Here is a 12,112-nt window from a genome sequence, read left to right as displayed (position 1 = left end):
GGGGGGGTGTTAATCTCCAATTCAGACACTGAATTTAGTTTTGCCAACTAAATGGCACAAAACCAACATAAGAGTGAACAGTTGCTACAACCCAGCTCAAGTTGGGTCACTGCAGCTGCCTGAGGGAAGTGGAAATAACTATTTTAAAAACTTAAGTTTAGCGCCTTTCATATTGGGGTATTTTAAAAAATAATGTTGACTAGTGTTTCCCAGAAATACCCCAGAGAAAGCAAAGGATGGAAGGTATTAAATGTATGCTCTGTGCAGAACAGGGTCCTGTGGTCTCCTGCATGGACTGCTGATTGTCCAAATTCAGTTTCTCAGGAAATGAGGGAAGTTGATTCTGATTTTTGGGGAGCTCTGACTTACTGCATAGCCATGGCAGTGTAGCACTGACTCCACTGTAGTAACATCTCAAACACGCAATGTCAGTGTCACATTCATTTCAAGGTGGTTCTGGTTGTTTAAAGACTCAGTCTCTGTGCAAAGGGCATATGTTATTAGCTTGCTGATGAAAAAAAATCCTTCCAGTAACCTATTTCAATGGACAAGCCCCAAGCCAAACATCTACCCTCCCGTGCTGGAGCTGGTCAAACACAGGGACTCACCATTCCATCACTGTGCTCTGCATTGTGGAATTTATTTGTTCAGAGTTCAGGCACCAGTACATAAATTAATGACATTCAATTAAAAAAAGCTAAAATTATTCCACTGGTGACAGCACCCAGGGTGGAACTGGCTGAACAGAGAGTGTGTACAAGGGCTATGAAGCCCACACATCCTCTTGCCCTGAGAGTGAGAAAGCCTAGCCTGGTAGCCAGCCAGAGAGGGTTTGTACAACCCTTGTGAGGAGCTCAGTGGGTGTCACTGCACTTACTTTATGCAGCAGCACTCAGAACTGAGACAGCTGCTCCAGAAATAATACTGGCCATTGAGCTAGATATTTAATTCCATTTAGACTGACTAAAAAAGTGATCTGGACATCTGCAGGAGGAAGAACCAACAATTACTTAATTACAGAGCAAAAACTGCTCTTTCCCCTGGTTGTGTATTCACTGACAAGTTGAAAACCCACAGCTCAGTCCTTTCATTTTCCAGTTTAAGACAGTTGTTCTCTTCCCACACACAGTTATGCTTTTGCAAGAATTTCCAAACTTTTGAAAGAGGCAGCTGAAGAACACATGAAAACAACCTCTCAAAAGGAACCTTTATTAGCCCAGAACCGGTCAGCTTGGGGTGTGCCAGCAACTCTGCAGCTGCCCCCCATGCTCTGGTAGGATGCCAGGTGCTCCCTTTTACTGCAGCATAAATCTCTACTTGGATGAAGAGAGTGCTCCCTTAATAAGTCCAGAGTAGGTCATCTCTCCTTCGGTCAGCTGAAGGGGACAGTGACGTACCAAATTTTTGCACTTTGTTGCTAAATCCACAGCAGATGCCAGCTTTTTCTGCCCGTTCCTCTTACTTCTGGCCAGTGTTCCAAAGCTCTGCCCATGTCTCCAATGCAGCTAGAGCTCCCAGCAGGTAACTGCTGCTGTCCACTTGCACGCCATTCAGATAGATGTGTTCAGCACCAAATGTCACGTGACCTCCAGAGAATTTTTGTCGATGTAATGAATAGAAACACTGCAACTATCAAGGCTCTTCCTGCCAAGCTGTGGGATCCACATGTATTGGAGGGGAAATGTATAACATCACTGGAAACCAGGCTCACTGCTGCTGGCAGGGCTGGATACTGGCTTGGCTGGTTTAGTAAAGTGCACGACCCTGCAGCAACAGAAGGCTTATCGGTGCAACCTAGTAAAAGAAGTGTATATCAGCTGGCACTGGTAAATCCCTGAAAGCGCTGCAAGAGCCTGTCAGGGAGCTTGGGAGGCTCTCTTTGTTTCTGTAGATGCAGATTCTGCAAACTATACCTTCTTTCCCACTGCTAACATCCAACACCTACCCTCACCAGGTAATCAGGAAGCACTAGGGAACACCAGAAAGAAAGATTAGCCTCCCCCAGCTGAAATTAAAAAAAGGAAGCAACAGCAGCTGCTAGTGTCTTATATCATTCATGGTTATATGTATGGTACACATTCTTATAGTGTAATGGCTACAGCCATGTCAGACCCAGGCAGTTCACAACAGGAATCAGTAAAATGGTGTCACACCTAATAGCCTCCTCTTCTGAAAAGGAACCAATCTAGGCTATTTCACGCAGTTCTCTCATTATGGTGTAGATTGGTACGAGTTCAGAGATGGCATTTTCGTGAGGCAGAGGTATAGGAAGCAGTTGGATGGAATTCTTCTCAGAGGATCTGTTCTGTGCTAGATGATGAAATGTCCAACAACCTCCAGGCAGCATACGGGTTGAGCTCATCCTGGTCTCTGCAGAGCGCCCACACATACAGCATCCGCAGCACTTTGTCCTGAAACAAAAATTCACTTGTCAGAACTGAAACTACACATCACAGGCAACATAACAGAGTAGGTGGGCTAGATGGCCAGCTATACACTGATTTTCTTTATAACTTCTGCTCTAGTCTTAATTTTTTCCTTGCTCTGGCTGTGGACAGATGCCACGGTAAACAGCTTAAAGAGGAGGAGACAAAAAACAGAGAGGTGTGCATTAAATAAAGCTAACATAACAGTTCCATCTGTCTGCTCCTAGAACAGTATAGTACAGCTAAAATTTCATTCAGGTTTAGTGTTACAGTGGTTTAGCTTCCACCTAGGAAACAAAAGAACAGGCAGTTAACAGTAAATCATCTGTAAAGCGCTATATTTTTAAAGCCCTTGTTGACACCATCTGTTTAGTGTTTTGAATATAAAGGGTCCTGCACCAATGGTTACCAGGCTGCAGTCCATTCATACAGATGATGGGAACAGCCAGTTACATTAGACATGACATAAATGTGCAAAGGAAATGAATGTTCATGCTTTAGAGCTTAAGTGAGTCACTAAGGCTGCTTACAGACATAAAAAAAAAATGGCGCTTTATTTTTAAGTCAGCGCACCCCCGCGCCGAGCCCAGCGCATGCTAAGAAGAGGCATTACGTTACTTTTACTTGGCTCGCCCAATGTCTGTATAGATGGCACACTTCAGCAGGGCTTGTTTGGCACTTTTACCTAATAGCTGATTGAATCAGCTATTAGATAAAAGCATCAAAAAGCCCCACTGAAGCGTGCGATCTATACAGATGCTGCAGAGCCGGGTCGAATTAACGAGCTGCTTCTTCCGCTAAAGCGTGGTTTTTTTGTTCGCATCTTCAGCAGCTTAACTGTCTGGGTTTAGGAGAGATCTCCCCCAAAGCAGTTTAACGTATAATCACCCATGACAGGGCTTTTCACAACTTCCTGTGAAACTGTAGGCATGGTAAGAAACAGTCCTATTTGTTATACGCTGGAGGGAGGGAGGCTGCTAAATGTATAACCACAAAAGTCTTGGGACAAAGGATGATAAAACAGGAACAGGAGTGCTGATCAAAAGGTTAATAACTATGGTATCGAGGCAGGACCGCAAGCAGAGAACTCCAGCTGGTGTCCACAGACCTTGAATGCATCTAGCAAGCCTGTGGGGCCACCCGGTGAGACTGCCTGGAGACATGCACAGGAGAGGGAAAGGAAGACAGCTCCACAGTTGTGCAGGCTCCCACCGAATACAGACAGGAGACCAGGCCAGCTCTGATTCAATACAACATCTGCTAGGTTCGCTTACACTGCAGGGACAGTCTAAAAGTGACAATACAGAAAAGAACTAACCCTGTTTACTCAGATGAAGAAAAAAGACAGGAAATGCATCTGACTGGCTCCAGAAAGAAACTCCCATACTTATGGCTGAACAGACAAAATTGAGATATGGCACCAGTCGTAGCCTGAATCAGACAATCTCAAACCCGTCTCAAGAACAGATGGGACATAACAGACTGGGTATTCACTACTCAGCACAACCAGCAAACAACTTAGCTTCTCTTCTAAATATTAACATAATTTGTCCTTAAACATCCAGGACCCATCTGACCATGGAAAGCACATTATTTGCTTGGATATGCACTAGTTATACTCACTTACTCCAAGGCAAATTAGAGACAATTTATAACCAATTAAAAATAAATGCTTTTACTTGAAGTACAAACATTCAAGCATGTGCAGTCTGAAAATGGACATACAGGTAGGGATCCAAACAATTTTCTTTGCCCTGCAGCGATGCCATGTCATCATGATTAGTGCACTGTAGTACTTGTAGTCTCAAATCAAATACGATTTGTAAGGATTTCAGTTTAAGCTGGGACCACAAATACTAAAATACATGAAACAACATTAACTCCATCCTAATATTCTATTTTTTTATCTGGGAATGTAACTGTAAGTCATTTATAGCAGCAGAATAATTTAGCTGAGAACAGCTTCTGTCAACACACCCCCACAGCGAAGGCAGGCTCAACAATCCCAACTAAGATCAACAGCTTGAGTTATGACAAGCCAAAAAATGAGATCCTGATTTTCTGAACTCATTTCCAGAGAAATTCTATCCTGGCAGATTTTAAGTGAACTGGATTAATTCCAGTGAAGAAAAGGGCTCTTGGTGGGGACTGAGCTCAGAGCAGAAAGTCAGCTTCAGTGTCGACCATGGAGAGGCTAACCTCTCCCTCTGAAAAAGGAAATGTAATCAAGAGATCAGATAGTTTGTGTTGGCTGATCTCCCAGATGTGTACTTAGGTAATTTGTTTTTAATCTAATCTAATGTGTGAACGCTTGTCGATTATAATATAGGCATGGAAATATGAGGGGGAGGCTCTGTATTACAGCAGTCAGAAGAATCTGCTTTAGCTGGTTACCAAAGTGCTGTGCATCATAAACCCACGTTCTCTTGAGCAGCGTTTCAAAGACAACCTGCTTAGCGTCTGCCCGGACACACTGTGGGGCTGCAAAATTTGAGCCACGCAGAGATGCAAGCTCTACGGCACTGGGCTGGGAAGGGGGAAGTACTTTCTCACAACCAGCTTAACACCAGTACCTGGAAGAGCAGTTGATATCCTAATGAAAATGTCCAAGGGGTGACACCTAAATATTATGGTTAGAAGCTGGCCTTTGTTCATATATATGCCCAGGGGTTGATCCGGTGGTTGGGGAGGGAGATGGGATTCTTGATCCACTCAAGGTTTAAAAGAAACTGTTCGGCATGGACCGATGGCCTGACGGAGTTCGCTGATTTCATGGCTCATTATTATCAACTTGATTTCTGCTAATATCTTCCTCCCATAGGTGTTAACACACCTTGATTTTCCACCAATCAAGCTAGCCTCTCTTCTTCCATTATCCTGGTAATGTTTCTCTGCTCACATGCCCTATGGTGTGCAGCCCAATAAAGGACTGCCACTACCTAGGACCCTGTATTGGGTGGCTTTGTTCCCGGGGGATTCAAATCAACACCAAGTCAGACACAAGGAGGGGAGGGCACGCCCAGCTGTGTGATGGCTTTGGTGCAGAGGTCAGAGGCAGGAGGGAGTTGCAAAGGCAAGGCAAGGCAGAGGGGTAAGTTCCTGCAGTGACCCTTACCTAGGTTATTCATTACAGCTGATGATGGGGGCTGTGGGAGGTGGAGTCAGCAGTGCATCAAGGGCAGAATAAAACTGGGCATGGGTGGATCCAGAGGGAATGGTCTCTCCAGGTAGGGGTGCTGCAGTCAGCTGAAGCAAATCCTCCCCTGGCCCCAACAGTTTGCTTCTGTATGTTGGCAGTGGGGGACAGTGGAGACCAGCTCTGGGTATGCTGTGGGGAATGGAGGCAGTGGAGACAAGGAAGGGCAGTTACAGACCTGTTCCCACTCCCCACCCCTCAGCACCATGGCTGGGGCTATGAGGGTCAGGGGACCTGCTTGGGAGGGAGTCCGAGGGGAAGGAGCTGCTCGGGGGTGAATGGAGGGTGACAGTCCCAGGGAGCTTTAGGATGGGGGAGAGGTGTTGGGTGAGTAGGTGCCAAGGCATTAGGTTAGGGGAAGTGAGGGAGGTTGGGAGCAAGGATTGTGGGTGAGAGGTGGCCCACGGGGTGCGAGAGACTGCAGGAAGGTTTGGGTGCTCAGAGGTGAGAGGCTGTAGGGCTGGGGGTGATGGGGATGGTCTGTGCAGTGGGTTCATGGGGGAAGGGTTGGACCCAATGGGATGTGGAGGGATGGAGTCTGGGTTTGGGTCATGATGGTGTGGGGGCTCAGTGTGGGGATATGTGTGATAGCAGGGGACAGAGTGGAGCCAGGGGGCATTTGAGGTGGCAGGGATAATGCATGACGGGTAATTTGGGGCTATGGCAGAGTGTCTAAGGGATCCGTGTGCTGGGATGAAGGGAGCAGTTCTCTCTGTGGCCAGGCCGGGGTAGCGTAACAGCCATACTCCTCTGGCATCAAGTGCTTGCCCTATCCCAGAGCTGCCCGTCAGCCCCCCACACCCAAACTCAGTTACATTTGTTTTTGCTTGGATTTTGAATAGGCCCCTAGCATAATGGTAAAGCTTCTAGTTTTAATTTGTAATTGAAGAAAAATATGGGCTGTTTAAATAATGATCATGCACCAAACCACCTGCAGCTCCCTTTTCAAAACCCAAATCTGCCCATGCACATGTCCAAAGGTAGACCCAGTCTCTTGTCTCCAGCCTTTGGCTGGTTGGGGCCTTCTGGAAGCACATGTTTCCTATTTGACCATGTTTAGCCTTTTATCTCTTTCCTTTTAACCACATACATTCTCCTTTTTTAATAGGAAAAACTGCTCATCCTGTTTTAACTTGCAACATGAAGTCACAAAAACAAAAGTAATTCACCCATTATGGTTCCTGTAAGTGTTAAATCAAGTGCACAGTGCAGTCTGGTTAAATATGCACTGAATTCTCCTCTATGACTCTTAAAGCGTGTAAGGAACATACAAAGCGGACAACACAGCTGAGTTAATACAGCAGTTGGAACCTAAAACTTTGCATTTTCCATCTATGTCATTTTTCAGCCTCCATATCACTGTCGTCTCTAAGGAAAGAAGCCAAAGCGTAAACAAGGAAAATGAGCACTAGAAATGGGCCTCTTAAAAAAAAATTGGAAAAGGGGGAACGGTGCTGAAGACCTCAACACAAAACAGGACTAAACCAAAAGGACAAGGCTTATTTTTATGGCATCACTGCACTGTAAGAGCAGTACCTTGATTTTTGTACCTTTTAATATGGCTACATTTGAATCTTAACTGTGCAGTACATATTGCTGCATATATTTAAAGAAACTGGGGCTGCAAACACCTGCAGACTCCCAGAAGCAAATTTCTCAGCCATGATGATGCATTTCAGATTAAATCTGTTCCTTATCTCCAAGGTACATGGTGACAAGTACAGCACCACAGTCCCTCAAGATTTAATTTAAAGATGATTCTCTGACCTTTAAGAGATGTTCTGTTGGGCTGTCTAAAGCCTATTGCCCTACACTGATCATGCAAATCTCAACAGGGATCTTTTCCTTGATTTCATTTTAAATAGATATCACTGCTGGATGCTTGGCACAATCATCTGTGTACTCCCAAACACCCCATGTGCCTCGCTGTGGGTGAGTTTGCAGCACAGCAGTTGGAACTGAAACAATTGAAAACAAGGTGACTGCTGTGATTACTAGCATGTGAATTCAATTTCAAGACTTTAAAATGTGCAGCTTCTTTTACCAAGAATAGTAGTCCTACGACCAGGTTCTGGCCTACTGCAGCCTGCATGTCCCTGACTAAGGCAGCCAGGTTGGGGGAGTGCTTGGGGTAAGAAGTGCTTCTGGGTGGATACTAGCAGGAATCAGATAAAGGGAGCTGCAGGAGCACGTGGAAAAGCTCAGAAGCATCCGTGAGCATGAGGCCTTCCTCAACTCGATGCACAGAGAGAGTCCCAGCATCATGGAAAAGGGAAAGCCACAGAAGGCTTTGGAAGACAGAGAAGGCAGAGATACCCCAGAAGGTGGAAGCTGACAGCTTTGTCATCTCTGGCAACAGGTAGCACTCCTCTTCTGATCCTGTGGCTGTCCAGCTGGAGAGCAGGTATGAAGCCCTGGAGTGGCAGGAAAGATCAAACTGTGCAACCATAGCTAGTGGAAGGATCGAGGCCACTGCTGCCAGGAGGAAGCAACAGGTGGTGGTGGTGGTTGATGACTCCCTCCTGCAAGGCAGGCACGCATCCATCTGAGCACTAATGATACTGCCAGGGGCAACCATAAGTGGATCAAAAGCAACTACATGGCTCTGGACACAAGAGCGGTGGAGGGGTGCCCAGGTAATATTCTCATCAATCCTTCCAGTTAAGGCTAAAGACCCAGTTAAGAGCAGACACATCCTGGAGATCAACATGTAGCTACACAGATGGTGTTTCCAGAAGGGCTTTAGCTTCTTTGACCATGTGGTGCTGTTCTAGGAAAGACACTACTAAAAAGAGATGGGGTCCACCTGACAAAGACAGGGCAGAGTGTCTTCGTGTACAGGCTTGCTAACCTAGTGAGCAGGGCTTAAACTAGGTTCACCAGGAGATGGACACGAAAGCCCAGAGGTAAGTAAAGAGCCAGGGGCTAGATAAAAACTTAGTGGGGGAAAGCAATAGTGGAAGTCTTAGTATTGTTCTCAGGGAAAAGATAGGACAAATCAGTTAGATACCTACAATGTTTATATACTAAGGCAAGAAGCATGGGGACACAAAACAGGAAGAACTGGAGGTTGTAGTACAATCACAGAACTATGACGTAACTCAGGGATGTGATGGGACAGTTTACATGACTAGAATATGGTCATACCTATAGCTCGCTCAGGAAGAACAGGCAGGGCAAAAAAAAGTGTTGTTTCCTTCTAAATAAAGGCAATGTACATTCTAAGGTCAGAAGGGAGAGCAGGGGGTGGAGGGGAGGAGGAGATGTCATAGATGTTATCTGCTACAGACCATCAAACCAGGAGGAAGAGGTAGATGAGGAAGTTTCTAAACTACAGGATTGTTTCTCATGGGAGACTTTAATTATCAGGACATCTGCTGGGATGAAAACATCGCCATGCACAAGCATTCCAGCAAATTCTTGGAATGTGTTGGGCATAGCTTTTTAATACAGATGCCCCAGCAAATTCTGCTCCACACCCCTGCTTTCCACCCTTAAGCAGGGGCCAGGACTACATGACCTTGTGAGGTGCCTTCCAGACCGACTTTCCTACGATCCTATAGTACAGAGGCTAGTTAGGGGGAGGCTGCTCTTGACTTACTCCTCACAACCAGGGAGGAATTGATTGAGAATGTGAAGGTGGAAGGTAATTTGGATGACAGCGATGCATCTACACAAGACACTAACAGCACAGTAGACTAATAATACTGCACAGTAGCGCGTCACAACAGAAACAATGCTAAACATTACTGCAGAGTATTATTAGGCTACTGTGCAGTAGCATCACTTAAAAGGCATTCACTTGCATTACTGCACAGTAACTTCAGTTGGGTATGTTGGGGCGGATGTAGGCGCCTCGCTCCCACCCTCATAGGCAGAAGGGCTGGGCAGGGCACAATTTGTTGGGCGGCACTGCGGGCCACATGAAAGTGCCTGGAGGGCCAGATCCAGCTGTATTTTGCCCACCCTTGTCTTAAGGGGAGGAAAATAGGAGAGCAGCAAAAAAGAGACACTGGACTTCAGAAAAGCAGGCTTTACCAAACTCAGGGATCTGGTGGGCGGGATCCCCTGGGATGCAAGTCTGAGGGGAAAAGCAGTCCAAGAGAGCTGGTAGGACCTCAATTAGGGCATATTAAAGGTTTAGAAGCAAGCTATCCTGATGTGGCGGAAGAATCAGAGATGCAACAGGAGACCAACCTGACTAGACAATAAACTGAAAATCAAAAAAGGAATCCCACCAAAAGTGGAAACATGGTCATAGAACTACAGGAGAGTACAAGAATATTGCACTAATGTGCACGGAGAAAATCAGGAAGGCCAAGACATGATTTAAGATGCATTTGGCAAGGGACATTAAAGGCAATAAAAAAGGGATTCTATACGTATATCAAGCGGAAGAGGAAGACCAGAGAAACCATAGGTCCCTTACAGAATGCAGAAGGCAAATCTCATTACAGATGAGGCAGAAAAAGCTGAAATATTTACTGCCTTTTTTAACTTCAGTCTCCAGAAATAAGGACAAAAACAGATAATAAGCACAGTTGGCAGGAAAAACAGGGAAGGAGACAAACAGCCGCAAGTAGTAAAGAATAGGTTAGGGATTACTAGAAGCTAGATACTTTCAGGTTGGCAGGGCCAGATGGGATGCATGCCAGGTTACTGAAGAAATTGGCCAAGGCAATTTCAGAGCCACTGGATCTCCTCTTTGAGAACTTGTGGAGGGTCAGGTGAGGTCCCAGAAGATTCGAAAAGGGCAAACATAGTGCCCATCTTTAAGAAAGGGAAGAAGGAGAATCTGGGGAACCAGACCAGTCAGCCTGACCTTGATCCCTGGAAAGATTATGGAGCAGGTCCTCAAGGAGTCTATTGTGAGCACCTAGAGGAGAACTAGGTGATCAGGAAGAGGCAGCATGGTTTCACCAAGAGCAAGTCATGCCTGACCAACCTGATTGCCTTATATGATAAGGTGACAGACTCTGGATGGGGAAAAGGCTAGGCATTTGACACTGTCTCCCACAACATTCTCAATAACAAGTTAAGGAAATGCAGACTAGGTGAATGTACTGTAACCTGGATACATAACTGTGTTGTATACCTGTCCTTAATGTGTAATCATCAATGACTTGATATTTAGTTGGGAGGAAGTATCAAGTGGGGTTCCCCAGGGGTCTGTCCCAGGGCCAGTATTGTTCAACATCTTCATTAATGATTTGGGTAATGGGGTTAAGTGCATGCTTAGCAAATTTGCAGATAACATCACACTGAGTGGAGTTGCAGACACTCTGGAGGATAGGGCTAGAATCCAGAATGATCAGCATAGACTGGAGAAATGGTTTGCAATCAATAAGATGAGATTGAAGAAGGACAAGTGTAAGCTCCTGCACTTGGGACAGAATAACTGCATGCACAAATACAGGCCGGTGAATGACTGGCTGGGCTGCAGTACCTTGGGGTTACTGACCATAAACTGAATGAGCCAACAGTGTGCTCTTGTTGCAAAAAATGGCCAACAGTATATGGGGTTGTATCAACAGGAGTGCCACTTACACATCAAGGGAAGTGATTCTTCTGCTCTGTTTACCGCAGTTGAGGCCTCCCCTGAAGTACTGTGTCCAGTTTTGGGCCCCGCACTTCAAGAAAGATGTGGACAGATTGGAGAGACTCCAGCAAAGAGCAACAAAATGAGTAGAAGCCTGGAAAGCATGACTGAAGAGGAAAGGCCGAAAGAACTAGGGTTATGTTTAGAACATAAGAACTGCCATGAATTTGGTTAGACCATAGGTCCATCTTGCCCAGTGCCCTGTGTCATACACTGGCAGAGAGAGATGCTGAAAGTGAGACTGAATATTGTAGGACCGAGGTTTTTTCCACTGTTCGTCTCCTGTTTGTATTCTTCAGCATTTAAGGTCTAAGAAGTTCTGATTCAGAGTTCTGCCCCTAACCCCAATGCTCTATAGGTACTGATGCCCCTTTCCTTCAATATGTCCAATCCCTGTTTGAATCTGGCTAAACTGTCAGCTTTCACAGCATCCTGTGGCAACAAGTTCACATTTTAATTACATGCTGTGTGAAAAAAGAACTTGTTTTTTGTTACTTTTAAACTTACCACCTACTACTTTCATTTTGTGACCTGCTAATTCTTGTGTTGGGAGAGCCAGTAAATAATAAATCCCTATTTACTTTCTCTTCACCATGTAGTATTTTGTTAACCCTTATCATGTCCCCCCCCCCAGTGTCATTTTTCTAAACCGAATAGGCCTAACCTCTTTAGTTGTTCCTCATATGAAAGCACCTCCATACCAAAAATCATCCTGGTTGCTCTTCTCTGTACCTTCTCTAGTTTTTCTATATCCTTTTTAAGGTGTTGGGATCAAAACTGGGCTCAATATTCAAGTTGTGGATGCACCATGGATTTATAAAGGGGCATAGTGATGCTTAAATTTTGTTCACAATTTCCTTCTTAATTCCTAACATTTTGTTTGCCTTTTTG

General features: G+C 45.3%; 1 protein-coding gene across 2 annotated transcripts in view; it reads right to left on the bottom strand.

Annotated features, from left to right (window-relative positions):
• Window positions 1–1,189: 1,189 nt before the first annotated feature.
• TIMM44 (translocase of inner mitochondrial membrane 44) overlaps window positions 1,190–12,112 on the bottom strand; it is a 58,521-nt gene continuing 47,598 nt past the window's right edge. For both annotated transcript variants that reach the window (XM_006275428.4, XM_019491218.2), the window contains exon 13: window positions 1,190–2,411. In XM_006275428.4, the coding sequence (XP_006275490.1) occupies window positions 2,292–2,411 (120 nt within the window). In that variant the 3' untranslated portion in view covers window positions 1,190–2,291. The remainder of the gene's footprint in view (window positions 2,412–12,112) is intronic.

This window comes from Alligator mississippiensis, chromosome 16 (genome assembly GCF_030867095.1).
Source record: "Alligator mississippiensis isolate rAllMis1 chromosome 16, rAllMis1, whole genome shotgun sequence".
NCBI classification, from domain to species: Eukaryota; Metazoa; Chordata; order Crocodylia; family Alligatoridae; genus Alligator; species Alligator mississippiensis.
Note: the sequence above shows the minus strand (reverse complement) of the source record. Positions and strands in the feature narration are given on the sequence as shown.